Here is a 14,504-nt window from a genome sequence, read left to right on the forward strand (position 1 = left end):
GCTGTGGTCAATCTATGTTGGCATATTATTATTATTATTATTATTATAAATAGATTTAGATTATTAATTCCGGTAATTAACTTTTTATTAATAACAAATTCATACTTTTGAATTAAATACTGTTAAATGTTACTAATACTTAATTAGGATTGTAATATTACTTCAAAAAAATTAGGATTGTAATATAAGCGGTCAAAATTGCAATGAGAAAAAAACGGTTGGTTTTAAGTGATTCTTTAAGTTGCATTTATGAGTAGTATTTGACTGATCAATTTGCATGATGATCATTATGATTGATGAAAAAAGTTGATTTGAGTTAATATTAAAATTGCAATTTGGGCATAGATTAAGTTAGCTCCCATGCAAAATTCAAATAATTAAGAAATATTCTTTTCATCATACTTAATTCTTCCCTTACCCAATACTTATTATATTTCTTTTCACACCTAATTTAATGTATAATTTAATATTAAATATTTTTGTTTTGACTAAATAAAAAAATAAAAATAACATATTAAAAAACTATGTTTTAAAATTACACAAATTATTAAATGAGATAGTCACAGACTATTTTTATTGGGTTGATCCATGTACATTTAGTGTATTAAAGTGACCACTTACAATAAGTAAGCTAATTATATGAGTTTGTTTCATGGTAAAACGATCTTAAACAAGACGAGCTTTTAAAAAAATAAAATAAAATCTCATATGACTATATTATTTCTTATACATGACTTGGAATTAGCAAAACACGATTAGAGATGAACCATGTTACTATTCTAGTGGGTATTATGAAATGTAGGAAAAATAACTTAATATGTATGAGATTTTTAAGCTATATCAGTGAGATTGAAGAAATAATGTGGGCGGTAGTCCTCGTGAAAGTGCGTCTGTTGATTGGTCGTTGAAAACGTCGATAAAACACATGCAATGCATGAGCCTTCACTTCCTGCCAAGGCCAAAGGGGATCATGTCGTTGACCTTAAGGCTTGAGCACTCTTCTGCCTAGCCCGTGTGAAATTTTAAATGTTATTTTTTTAATTACTAAATTATACTTGATTTATAAAATATTATTAGAAAGTATGTTTTTAACGAACATATTAGAAAATATTTTGATTTTATAAAATGGTTCAAAAATTTTCAGGAAAATCAATCTTATTAAACTGTACTAAAAATTCACCTTTGTTTTAGATTTCTCCAACCAAGACAACACATAAATCGCTAATCGAGCAATATAATGTTCTAAATCTTATATTTTTTCTTACCTTATTTAATGTTTACACATTCATCAAATATTAATTATCACTAACTTAATTCATAAAATAATCAACAATTTATTTTAAAATTTTTCAACTCTTCAAATTTTTACTCTTTCTATTATTGGTCATCAATCTACTAATATTTTCTTCCATTTTAACATTAAAGAAGAAAGTTTAATTTTTAACAAATTAATTTAAATTTTAAAAAAATCTTTTTTTAGTTTAATTATGAAGGGCCCCAATTTAAAAAATTTATAAAAAATAAATAGGAGGTCGAAATTATTTGCTCGGCCCGTGTGTTTCAAAGAGTAATACTGCACTAACAAATACAACCAATGAACCAATATACAATTAACAATATTGGCACTATATTAGTTTATTATGGGGCAGCATTTAAAAATTGTTTAATGTTGAAGCAAAGGATTAGAGCAATGTGTATCTCTTAATTATGAGCAAAGCATGCGTGGTTTGATTTTTGATTATCGGTACAGCCTCTGCTTGAGAGGGATAGGCAAAGCCAATAACGTGGCTAGTGCTACTTTTAATTTTTTTTTTAATAATAACTAATTCATTAATAAAGAGTTTTACGACATCTACATCAGAGATAAAAATTAACAAAAACATATAACAACTTTAATTAAAGATAATTCAAAATTAACAAAACTACATTCATTGTATATTAGATCTGACAATTCTGAATATCCTCTTTCATATCGTTGTTTGATGCATTTTTCTACGAGGGGGTCTTTTGATCTGTTGTAGTCTTAAGATAGAATTGAATTTGATATAGTTGATGGTAATTGCAATTTTGTTGTCTGCTGCATTATCGCATTAATCTCTACCAACAAATTAATTACAAATCAAACTTTATAACTCCAAACTCTCACGAAGTGAGAGATCAAAACCCAATATATGGGTAGAATCAACCCAATGAATGGGTAGAACAACTCTCCTGTAGGAAGAGGACAAATATTTATTCTAATCATATTCAAACAGTTTAAAACGGATAAATTTAAAGGCTTACCATCAACTAAAAGATTAATAAAAGCTCCAAACCAACTATACAAATTAGAATTCTTTTTAGAGAGAAGAGAGAAGATAGAACAGGAGAGGGAGGCGGTTTGAAACTTGGAATTTCTTTAAAACAATCATATATGTTTAGTGCTACTTCTAATTTGATATACCTTAATATGTACCAAATTTATTATGTTTAGTGCTAATTATTAATCATTAATTCATTATTATAAATTATATGAAGTTTTAATATTGAATCTAATCTAATTACAAATTAAAAAATATATGTATTATTATCTCCACGATATTAAGAAAAATATATTCAATAATTATTGGACTATTAAATTACCTTAATAAAAAGTATATTGTAAAAATATTTTTTTTGTGTTATTTTCTTCACATGCAACACCCACGTCACAAACTTAATTAATTTAATTTATAGGTTATTTCAAATATATCAATCTTAATTCTAACCGCACGAATTCACAAAAATTATTTTATTAATATAAAATGTTTGTAAGCGATTTACACTGTTATTTTGTCCTGAAATCCCGGTTTTGATAATGACTTAGTCTTCTTCCTCCGTCAGTCTACCCTATAATAAAAAAATATGCATCATGTTAGTTGTGTATCGACGCTTCAATTTTTATCCAACCTACCAATTGCCCAATTCCATTGTTTGATGACTTGGTTGAGTTATAAGAAATTGACGAGCGATGATTGAGATTACGGTCAGAAAAAAATAGAGAATTATTGAATTTTTTTTTGCCAAAAATAGAAAGAATATAAGTATTTTCAAACGACAAAAAAGTATAATACATACGACGTATTTGTGGAGAGGAATAAGTATTATAAAAGTTCTCTATCCTTGCCTCAATTGCTTTTAGCATATAAACTAATATATTAAATATAGTACGTTAAAAGTATCGAAATATTTAAAAACAAGAGAAAATGTAATGTGTAAAGATAGTTGACTCATATAGAAATAAAACAAACTCATTAAAACATGAAATATTAATTAAAATGCAAAATAGGAAAAATCGCCCTGAATAATCTCACCTACACCCCATATGTTGTAAATAATCATTGCTAACGATTATTTCTAAACTATCCAACATTTATATATTTTTTGCTGATATTACCCCTTGTCAAATATTAACCCGACTTCTGTAGCTATCGAGTACCTGTTACACCTACTTCTTTTTCCTCCTTATGCTTCTTCATTGATCTACACCTACTTTTCTTTAGTTGTAGGTATTTAAAATAGCCGGTTAAAATGTAATAAGAAGGACAAGTTAGATTATTCAGTGTTAATCAATAGTATAAATTAATTACGGCAGATGAAAATTAAATAAAATTAATGAGGACAATTTTTTCTAATATTGGGTAGTACATAAAATCAATGGAAGTCTGTTTCCATAGGACTAAAATTATGCTCCGAATATATGGTTTTTGGCAACTGAAATCTGCCAACGAGGCACCGGCAGTAGGCCCACATACCGTGTACAGCAGTAGCCGCGCTTTAGACAAGAGTTGTGGAGAATTGGTGAATAGAAGATCCAGGCAATTTTGGTGTTCACGCTAAACTGACCTAGTCCTGTATTTCCCCTTTTCTTTTTCAAGCATCTTTACTTAATTTTTGCTTTATTTAATTAACGTCATAAATCAGTAAACCACTGTTCATTGCTTACTTTCACTTTGAAACAGACACCATTAATGAGGTAAACCCTTTTGAACATTCTTTTTTTCATTTGCACAAATTATCTCCTTTTTCACATTTATAATTATAATTCTGATTTGTGATGCCAATTGAGGGTTGAATTCAAATATTTCGGAAGAATATTGATTTTATAAGAGGGTGTCAAAATCAATTACAATATGAAGTTTTTGAATTAGTCTTCTGTCTCAACATCAAGTATTACCAATTGGGTTCGCTGAAAAAGGTTGGGTTTATCCAAAAACTTTGATAGACATCTAATTTGACAGTTAATGATCCGAATTTTGCTGGGTTTCGTGCAATTTGATCTGGGTTTACTTCTCTGCGAAGTTGGTGTTCTGTGTTAGTCAAATTCTTATTATTGATTATGTTATTGGCGATCTTGGTTGATTGATTGATTTGTAGTACAAGTTAAGTAAGTTTGCTGCTTTAAAAATTTGTGTTGCTGTTGTGTAAAGTTGAGGTTTTGCCTAAACTTCCAATTGTTGATAGAAGGATTAATAAACGTTTAGGTTTGAGAATTGAGAATGTTGAATATGTATATATGATTAGATTATGATTACTTGATAGATGGCGACATTATCGCCATCTCCAGATTCTACGCCTTCTAATGTCCCACCACCAACAACACCATCTCCTAGCCCACCTCAGCCTTCCGGTACACCTCCTCCAGGTTCCCAACCTACTGCTAATCCACCTGTTACAACGCCACCACCTACACCTAATGCATCACCCCCTTCACCACCGTTAGCTACACCTCCGTCTACACCCGCTGATTCTCCACCTCCTCCACCCGTCGTTTTAACACCACCTCCTACACAGAACACCAATCCGCCAGTGAATTCACCTCCACCTGCTGATGGTCCACCACCTTCATCACCTGGCAATCCGCCTACAACTTCACCTTCCACACCTTCCATACCGCCAACTACAAGTCCTGCTCCTCCTCCGTCACCTTCATCGACAACTCCTCCACCAGTGAATCCTGCCACACCACCATCAACTACTCCTCCCCCAATAAGTCCTCCTACACAACCATCTACGACTCCGCCTACAAGTTCGCCACCATCAACTACACCTCCCCCAATAAGTCCTACACCACCATCTACGACTCCTCCACCTACAAGTTCACCACCATCAAGTACACCTCCCCCAATAAGTCCTCCTACACCACCATCTACGACTCCTCCACCTACAAGTTCACCGATACCACCTTCAACGACTCCTCCCGCAGCGTCACCCAGTCCACCCACGCCATCCCCAAACCCACTTGTAGGTTCACCACCGCCACCAGCATCTGCACCTCCACAAAATACACTTACTTCCCCTGAAGCTGCACCTCCACCCTCACCACTAGCATCGCAACCACCTCAACGGTCACCTTCTCCACCTGCTGCATCGCCTCCAAGGAAGACCCCATTTCCACCCTCTAGTGATAGCCCACCTCCATCTGATCCCGAGCCGGCTTCTCCACCATCAAAGACTCCGGGTCCACCCGCTCCTGGTCTGAAATTATCACCTCCACCCCCAATTGATTCAATAGCCCCATCCACTCCTAGTTTACCGACTAATCGATCAGGTCAGAATACACCTGAAACTGCAAATAATGCCTCCAGTCACGGGGGAATTGGTACAGGTGGAGTTGTTGCTATTGGTGTAATAGTTGGTCTTTTAGTGCTTGGGCTCATTGGTTTCATTGGTATCTGGATGTTCAAGCGAAAGAAAAAGTCTCGGAGAACTTTTGATGACCATGTCGTTCCTGCTTCACTAGGCTCTTCTCCACGTTCAGGTAATGCTCTACTAGAATGTCGATCACTGATTTTGAAGAACTGATGTCTTTCTTGTATTGATTTTCTGTAAGATCAGTTTTTGTTTGTGCTTGCTTTTGGATGAAACCCCTTTTGGACAATTTCACTCATTGTCTTCTGGTTCAGCTTTTTAAGTGAGAATTGAGTTACAAAAAATGTGTGGAGTTGATGTTTTGCCAATTCTGCGTATGCAAGTTTTGTGAAAAGCTTATAATAGCCACTCTCGTTTTGTGAAGGTGTCAACATATTTTTCAGACTAGTTCTATGCTTTCATTTGTCGAATGTTTCCTTGTGTCATCTTCTCTAATGAGAGCACGATGAATTAGCAAAAGAAGTTTTTATGTGTATTTCAGTGATCTTTTCTGCATTATTGTATAACAAATCTGATAGTTAAGAATTGCTCAGTGCGTAAAAGTATGCTAAATTTTTGCCAACTTTGGCTGAAGAAAATTTGGTCTTCGAACTTTTATCAACATAGTACATAATGAAAATGAATTTGGAAAGTGTCATGTAACTAACTATTAACAGCATTTGGGGTTGTGTCAGTATGTACGCAAACTTCCCTTTGCGATAACAAAGAGGTGGTTTCGTATCGACTTTTGCAAATGGTCTGCAACTTCAAAGTGCAAATGATATAAACAATGAGTAAAGTGGGTAATTGGTTGCAACTTTTCCAAAGGCAAACTCAGAGGACTATTATTTTTGTTTGTACCAGATGGAAAATTGATAGTGAAGACAGAGTATCCAGGTTCAACTTTTGGAGGAGGCTCTGGTAGTGATACCCCTACTGATCATGGTGGATTTGGCCATTCAAAGTCATGGTTCACTTATCAAGAGTTATATGAGGCTACCAGTGGATTTTCTGATGAGAATCTTCTGGGTGAAGGTGGATTTGGTTGCGTACATAAAGGGTTTCTAACTGATGGTAGAGTAGTAGCTGTAAAGCAGCTGAAAGTCGGTGGTGGACAAGGGGAGCGTGAATTTAAGGCAGAAGTAGAAATAATTAGCCGCATACACCATAGGCATTTGGTTTCTCTTGTTGGTTACTGCATTTGGGAGACTAAAAGGCTGCTTGTATATGACTATGTTTCTAATGATACACTTCATTTCCATCTTCACGGTAAAGGCTGGAACCTTAAAACTTAGCTTGTATTTACACCTTAAATCTGATATTAAATACCTTATTTTTGTAGGAGAAAATAGGCCGGTCATGGACTGGGCAATGCGCGTTAAGATTGCCATCGGTGCTGCTCGTGGTATTGCATATCTTCATGAAGATTGTAAGTATTTGGTTTTGATATGTGATTCAAATTTCTAGCAAAATAAGTTGCTATGTCTCAAAATGTGTCACAATCCAAAAAAAAGCATCAAACTTCTTTCGTGGTTAAAACCGAAAACATTATTAGATGAGGTTAAATGAATAAATGTTTGGGGGCTCCGATTTCTCATATGGTAAAATCTATAAAAAAAAAAAAAAAAAAAAAAGTAGTTTAGAATTCTTTCTCTAATTCGTGAGCGGTAGGGGTGACATTTATGAAAGCACTAGCCCACTAGGTCATTAAAAGTTTTCAGTGTTCACCCAGAAGGTCTTGAAGATTTTTTTACCTTAACAGTGCAGCCTTTTCTTGTTTCAAAAACTTCTACAACTTGAGCGAAATGTTATGATGCGGCCAGTTTTGACTTCATAGTTTTGCTTTGTTATAATTGGAACATATTCATTTTGCATCATCTTTTCCGATGACCATCTTTATAAATTTGAATGGTTGATTTACCCATATACACTATTGATTTGAGGAAACAAGCAATTATACTATAAGCGAGAAAGCTTTACAGCTGCTTTCATGACCTTTACTTTCTTTATCCATTCGTGGCTGTTGCATTGTTTGGTGTCTGAGAGGTGTACGTTTCCACTGTTTAGTTTAATTCCAAGGCTACTGTTGCTTCCTTAAAACCTGTTCTCCGCTTTATGATTGACTATAATGCTGTACTCCTAATTTAGAGCCTGTTCCCCTTGGTCTATACATGCAATTAGGCATCAGTTGACCATTGCATGTCCTTTTGGCATTTTAAGTTTGATTTGGACCAAGTCTTAGAGATTTGTTTGTTTATACGCTAATCAAATTCTCCTTACTCTATTCTTGTGATGATACCAGGTCATCCACGAATAATTCACAGAGATATTAAATCATCAAATATTCTTTTGGATGATAACTTTGACGCTCGGGTATGCAATTTTCATTGAAAGTTTTTATCGCCCAATCATGTCTCCTTTATGTACATTTTGGATTCAGTGGCCTGTTTTCTTTCCAGGTTTCAGATTTTGGGCTTGCAAAATTGGCAATGGATGCAGAGACACATGTCAGCACTCGTGTAATGGGAACTTTTGGGTAGGTTTTATTTTAAGACAATTCCTTTCTACGCATGTCTTTCTAGTAAATGTTATTTTACTTGATGACTTGTATTTTTGTTTTTAATTGTGGTTCAGAACTAATATGACTGTTTGATTTCAGATATATGGCTCCGGAATATGCCACAACTGGTAAATTGACCGAGAAATCAGATGTATACTCTTTCGGCGTTGTCCTTCTAGAGCTAATAACTGGACGTAAGTCTGTGGATGAATCTCAACCTGTGGGAGATGAAAGTCTAGTTGAATGGGTATGTTTTATAATCTAGTCAAATTTCCGAACTTAGAAGCATGAGATTTATTTAAGCATATGGGTAATTGTAGTGATCACTTTCATTGCTACTCGGCAATTTTTACCATTGTGATCTGAATTGGTATTTCATTTTCTCATTTTGTATCGTGTTCAGTTATTCTTTTTGATTTTCCACTTAATAGTTATTAGTAAACATCTTATTTCTTAATCAAGAAACTCAAATGTCACGAAGGATACATGTGGTAGGTTGAAAAAGTATATTGTTCGATATCATGCCTTTTCTAGTTTGTAAGTTGCAACTATGCCACTGCTGCCGATGATGTGAAAATGACACAAAATGAGGCCAAAGCCAAGTCATGACTAACCCTTGTGACTGTTATGATTTTATAGATTAAATGGGCTCTCTCACCTACTAGACTAGTCTTTCGAATAAGCTCTCCCATTAGGTAACTAAGCAATAATGAGCGATGACTCTTCAATCTATCGTAATTAATTGTAGGAATTATAATTTTGTACGGACTTATTTCATTGATACGCTTGTCTTTGAGGTCCTAGTATACTGAGACACCAAGATAGATTGAGACTTAAGATATTTTAAAGGTATACTGTTTCATAAAGTTTCTCGACATAAAATGATCAAACGTCTACTTGGAAGTTTGAGAAAGAGAGTTTCGGGTAACATCTTGTTGGATGTCCCCTCTATAAAATATGAACTCAAGGTATTTGAAGCATCCACTTGAAGCGATTTCTTTTTCTTCTAGCTTTGTAGTGCCTTGTTATCTCGTTTGTGCTAAAATTACACTCCATGTACATTTTCTTGCTCAGACTTAATTTGAAACCTCGTGACTCCAATTCTTATCTCCATCGTGCCTCAATAGGTATACCATTTGACCCAAACACTTTCTTTAGCTTTATTTCCTTCAAAATCCCATCCTCTTTGTATTATTCGCATAAATTCTCTATTTTTATCTAAAGGAATGATTGTTGTGCTCCCTACAGCATGTCCTCATGTCCATGTTCTCAATTAAAGAGTTCATCAAAATACTCCTTCCATTGATCTTTGATGTTTCTGTCCTGAACTAGATTGTTCTTATTCTTATCCTTAACTCACTTCACTACACCTATGTCATTAGTTTTTTCTTGACTCCTATTTAAAATCTAGTTTATCAAACACCTCTTTAAAAACTTTAATTTTGCCTCACGGAGTGATACTTTCGCCTTAGTTTTGATTTCCTTATGCTTGGCTAAGTTTTCTTCATTCTTGTATTTTCTTGATGCAGGATACCATTATTTCTTTTCCTTGATAATTGTCGTGACCTCCTCATTCCACCACGTTGTATCCTTTGTTACTACGAAACTACCACTTGTTTCTCCTGAAATTTCCTTAGTATTTGAGTGATGCAAGTTTTCATTTTTGTCCAAGTATCCTCTGCATCCGAAGTCATCTCTCAATCTTCTTCTTTAATAACTTTCTCGGCGAAAACTTTAGCATTATCATCTTTTAATCTCCACCATTTAATCCTACATTCTTCTTTGGCTTTCTTTGCCTTTGGCCTTGCTTGAAGGCAAACATCTAGGATATGGAGTTTGTGTTGGGTGGCTACGCACTCTTCTAGGGGCTGGGAGAACCTTATAGTTTATACAACACCTCTATCTATCATCTTTGTCAAAAAGTAGTCAATTAGGGTTGCATTTACTCTAGTTCTAAAAGTACCAGATGGCTATCTCTCTACTTACACGATGTGTTTGCAACCCACCAATCGTTGAGAGCAAAATCCGAAAAGGACTCACCTTTCTCCATGAACGTTTTTCATAGCTACTGCGACATACCCATACGTGTGCATTCAAATCACCTCCGATATAGAGCTTCTCATTCATAGATATATATTGCACCATATCATCTAGATCCTCACAAAATTTCCATTTAATTGATTCCTCAAAGGGACAAAGTTGTATTATATTAGGGAAGGCATTCAAGTACAAAAGGCGAGATAAAAGGTGAAACAAAATTATCCTATCCATGTTTGAGACTTAGTGAATTAAGTTTTGTCATTCCCTTCCAGCGACTATTTCCACGATCTAGTATGAATCCAGCTACTGAAATCAGTCAACACTGGCAAATGAATTCGAAAAGATAATTTTCCTTATAATTTTATAGAGGTTTTCAAGTCATAACAGTGGAACACTGACCGAAACCATAAACGTCAACGGAATAATACTAGACTCTAACTCGGAAATCTTGACAAAGAAAAAATATCTACCTAATTTTAGAAAACCGGGTCGGATACATCTGGTCTCACTCGGATTGGGGTTGATTAGGTTTATAGGTTGAATCAAATATTGATGATGTAGTTTTATGCAATTCAACTCAATTATTACTTAAATCAGACTCGAGCCAAATTCTTTTGTTATTTTAGGCACGGCCTTTGCTTAATCATGTGCTTGACACGGGAGAATTGGAAGGCCTGGTAGATCCTCGTCTTGGCAAGAGTTATACTGAGAATGAGATGTTTCGAATGATTGAGGCAGCTGCGGCTTGTGTGAGGCATTCAGCTATAAGAAGACCAAAAATGGGGCTGGTAATTGACTTCGGATTGTTTTTATTGCCATTATGAAGGAAGAAGCGATTCTTTTGTTTACGTTCTGTGCCTCTGCAGGTTGTTACGGCCCTTAGCATGTCCGACTCTGGAGATCTATCAAATGGATTACGGGTGGGCGAAAGTCAGCTCTATGATTCTGCGCAGCAATCTGCTGAAATTAGATGGTTTCGGAGGATGGCATTTGGTAGTCAAGATTATAGTACTGAGTTTTTCAGTAATCCAAGCCGGAATCTTGGCTTTTCAGGTCAGAGCAAGCAGTATCCAGAGTTTCAAACTCAGCATGAGCACGATCAAAATCCTCAAAATGTGGGATTTTCGAACCGAAGCAGGAATCATGAAAGTATTTCAATCGAGCGTCGTTCAACCCAACACAGCCCGAGAAATAAGAATCCGAGTTTTCACACTCGGAATGATAGTCAGAACCAATAACATCACATGAAAGTAAGGTTAAATTCATCTCGAGGAATTGAAATTGAATGATTGTGACTGGCCTGGCTGATTGAAGTTATTTGATTCGAGTTTTCCTTTCAGATCCTTCAACGGAAAATAGGCCCGGAATGCTCTGCTATCATGTAGCAATGCTTATTGCTGCATTTTTTGCACAGAATTTTTGCATTTTCTTCATTCTTTATTATTGTAAATTATAAAAGGTGCATAGTTTTGTTTAGCAAATTTTTATAAATTGTGAATGAACCATACTCTTATACACCCTACTCCATTTTGGGGCACATATATGATATTTCCTTGATCTGTATGATTCACCATAAAATAATTTACCAGTTAATTCACTTTTGAATCCTCGATTTTCCAAAAACATACTTTTTTTATTTGCAATTCATGAGTAGATCAACTACACGCCAAGCAAAAGATTTGATGATGATCCCTGAAGTTCGCAACTTGTGATGGTTTCTTCTTTCTTGTAATGTCTAATGGGAATAACAACTTGTGATGGTTTCTTCTTTCTTGTAGATCAACTTCTTGGTTTTCGATTTCGAAGTCAGTCAGCTTTACAAAACTTTAGGTTGGGTCAATGTGGTGTACATTGGATAATCTTGGGTTGGTTTAATAGACGAGTCTTTTTTATTTTATTTTTGTGACAGAAAAATTAAAATGTCTAATTGAGAATAAAAATAAAGTATTGAGACATTTTAATAAAAAAAAATTATAACAAAATAAAAAGAACATATTAAAAAAAATAAAATATAACAATTTCTTATAGACAGAAAAGGTAAATCAAAGACAATTAAGTTACCTGGATGTGGACCTTCACAAGTAGACATGAAGGAACATTAATTTGACACCCCCTTTTGTTTCTCCTTGGATTTTATTGCTTTCTAATCTAATTTTCTATAGTCTATTGACATCTTCCAAATAAATGTCTCCAAAACCAATCTAATCCTCTTCCAATTTATTGGTGAACGAAATAGTAATATATATGGTGGGTCCAACATTTTGTATGCTATTTGAATATTTTTTTTTATAAATATTACACAATTTAATATTAAATATAGTAGAATTTTAAATTAAATATCCAAAGCATTACCTAAGCCGGCCCAAAATTAAATTCTACGTATTCCAAGTTATCCTTAAATTCCCTCATTATACTAGTAATTCCTTAAAATATAGAAAAAATTATCCCGAATAATCTCTACTATTGATTTATTTCTAAATAATTCTACATTTGTATATTTTTTGTTGTCACCACTTCTTATCACATTTTAACCGACTACTTTAACTACTTACTAATTGTTACATTCCCTTATACTAATCTCCTTATATTTGTTCGTTGGTCTATTGCTACTCTTCCTTGTATATAAAAGAGTAAATAAATCAAATAACCCAATTTATTTCCTAAGGAGGCTCGAGATTAAATTCTATTCTTAACAATCCTTCATTATATAAGTACTTCCTTAAACTATATTTATTACTTGTAAGATAACATGATGTCCCCCTTTGCTTCACACTTCCACAATTCCCAAATGAAGTAATAAATAATCATGTCCTCTAAATTTCAAAAAGGAATATAAATCTTCACAAGAAACCCCTAAACTTTGTTCTTTATTCTCTTAAATTTCCTTGCTCTCCAATAATCATCAATGGAGGATTGCAACACTCTTGTTTCAGATTGCGTCGTAATTTCATGTTGTTGTGAATGCTTAATCCTTCAGCTCGTAATCTTCATGTTTATACAACTTCCTTGTAGAGTAGCCAAGAAGACAAAGGAATTCGCGAAAAGGAAGCTTAATCGAAAGAAGAAACAAAAGAATGGCGAAATCAGAGTAGCGAAACAGTTTCAAGGAATTGATTATGGTGAAGATTTCATGAAATTGATTGAATTACATGATTGGAGTAGTTGTAATCAAGAAATTGATAGGGTTTTAGAAGAATTTTCTTTGAGAGGAGAATTTGGGTTTGGGAGTTTTTGGGGAAAAAATTCAAATGTTGAAAATATGAAATTTAATTATAAATGTAAATGTAATAAGGGTTTGATTAAGGATGATGATTATGATTTTGAAGAATTTGGGAGTCACGTTGTAAAGTTTCATTTAATTGAAGTTATAAGACCTTTTTAACTACATTTTTACTTTTTTTTTGTTAATTGGTATATAATTAATTGACATGTCAAAAGTCCCTTCTAATGACTCACTCTTCAATCTTCATAATTAGTACATTGATTGATTAATTAATTCAATTTATTCGTATTAGTCTTTTTTTTTTACATTAGATGACTCAAAAAGTTTTATATGATTTAAAAAGTTTTGGGAAATTTCACGTGATAACTCTGAGATTTTGGGTATTCCACGTGGTAACCAAAACTTTTTAAAATCTACACGGTAATCCTGATGTTTGTCTAATTGTTCCAACGTTACCTTTTACACCAAAAACATTAGCAAACATTAAGTGTTTCATTATATTGCAGGCATTCGAACAAATCTTATTTCCCCAAATAAACTTTTTTTCTCATCATAACAAATCCTCCAATTTCCTTAAAACCCGAACTCTATATCCCCAAAATTGAATTTAAATTCAAAAATTTCAATCTATAATGATTACAAAATCAAGTTCTAGATCAAGAAAGGTTAGTAGTTTCTTCTTGAACTTTGGTGAAAATGAAGTTCTATTTGATGAATCTGTTGTTTCAAAATGATGAAGGTAGCGTTAGGGTTTAGTAATTGCAAGCATTCGGTGAACTTTGGTGGAGTAGTACAATGGAATCATAATTTTATAGTAGATGAAGAATTGAAAAAAAATATAGGGTTTGAATTTGAGAGAAAAAATGTAATTTGGATGAAAGAAGGTACAGATATGGTTTATGATTTTGGGAAAAATGTTGAAAGCTGATCAAAATTTGTAATGGTTAGTCGAATAAATAGGGGTACATCAGCCTTCAAGCTTCGACATTAACGTTTACTAACGTTTTTGGTGCAAAAAGGTCACGGTGGAAC

At 33.8% G+C, this 14,504-nt stretch overlaps 2 protein-coding genes across 2 annotated transcripts; both read left to right on the top strand.

The window, feature by feature from the left end:
* The first annotated feature begins 3,697 nt into the window (after positions 1-3,697).
* LOC130821040 (proline-rich receptor-like protein kinase PERK9) lies at positions 3,698-11,827 on the top strand. Its single transcript, XM_057686640.1, has 9 exons — positions 3,698-5,779; positions 6,514-6,918; positions 6,992-7,078; positions 7,952-8,022; positions 8,109-8,185; positions 8,309-8,456; positions 10,876-11,037; positions 11,116-11,499; positions 11,590-11,827. The coding sequence occupies exons 1-8, from the start codon at positions 4,561-4,563 to the stop codon at positions 11,485-11,487; spliced, it is 2,541 nt and encodes an 846-aa protein (XP_057542623.1). The 5' UTR covers positions 3,698-4,560; the 3' UTR covers positions 11,488-11,499; positions 11,590-11,827.
* A 1,327-nt stretch (positions 11,828-13,154) lies between these two features.
* Positions 13,155-13,631, top strand: LOC130821719 (uncharacterized). Its single transcript, XM_057687508.1, has one exon. It carries the CDS (start codon positions 13,155-13,157, stop codon positions 13,629-13,631), a length of 477 nt encoding a protein of 158 aa, XP_057543491.1.
* The last annotated feature ends 873 nt before the right edge of the window (positions 13,632-14,504 follow it).

This window comes from Amaranthus tricolor, chromosome 8 (genome assembly GCF_026212465.1).
Source record: "Amaranthus tricolor cultivar Red isolate AtriRed21 chromosome 8, ASM2621246v1, whole genome shotgun sequence".
In the NCBI taxonomy this organism is placed as follows: domain Eukaryota; kingdom Viridiplantae; phylum Streptophyta; class Magnoliopsida; order Caryophyllales; family Amaranthaceae; genus Amaranthus; species Amaranthus tricolor.

What these genes read in the sequence shown, in the direction of transcription:
- LOC130821719 (XM_057687508.1), top strand. Translation starts at nt 13,155, where the DNA reads ATGGAGGATTGCAACACTCTTGTTTCAGATTGCGTCGTAATTTCATGT.
- LOC130821040 (XM_057686640.1), top strand. Translation starts at nt 4,561, where the DNA reads ATGGCGACATTATCGCCATCTCCAGATTCTACGCCTTCTAATGTCCCA. An exon ending in ACTTCATTTCCATCTTCACG is followed by an intron (nt 6,919 to 6,991) that starts GTAAAGGCTGGA and finishes TTATTTTTGTAG; the next exon opens with GAGAAAATAGGCCGGTCATG. An exon ending in TGCATATCTTCATGAAGATT is followed by an intron (nt 7,079 to 7,951) that starts GTAAGTATTTGG and finishes TGATGATACCAG; the next exon opens with GTCATCCACGAATAATTCAC.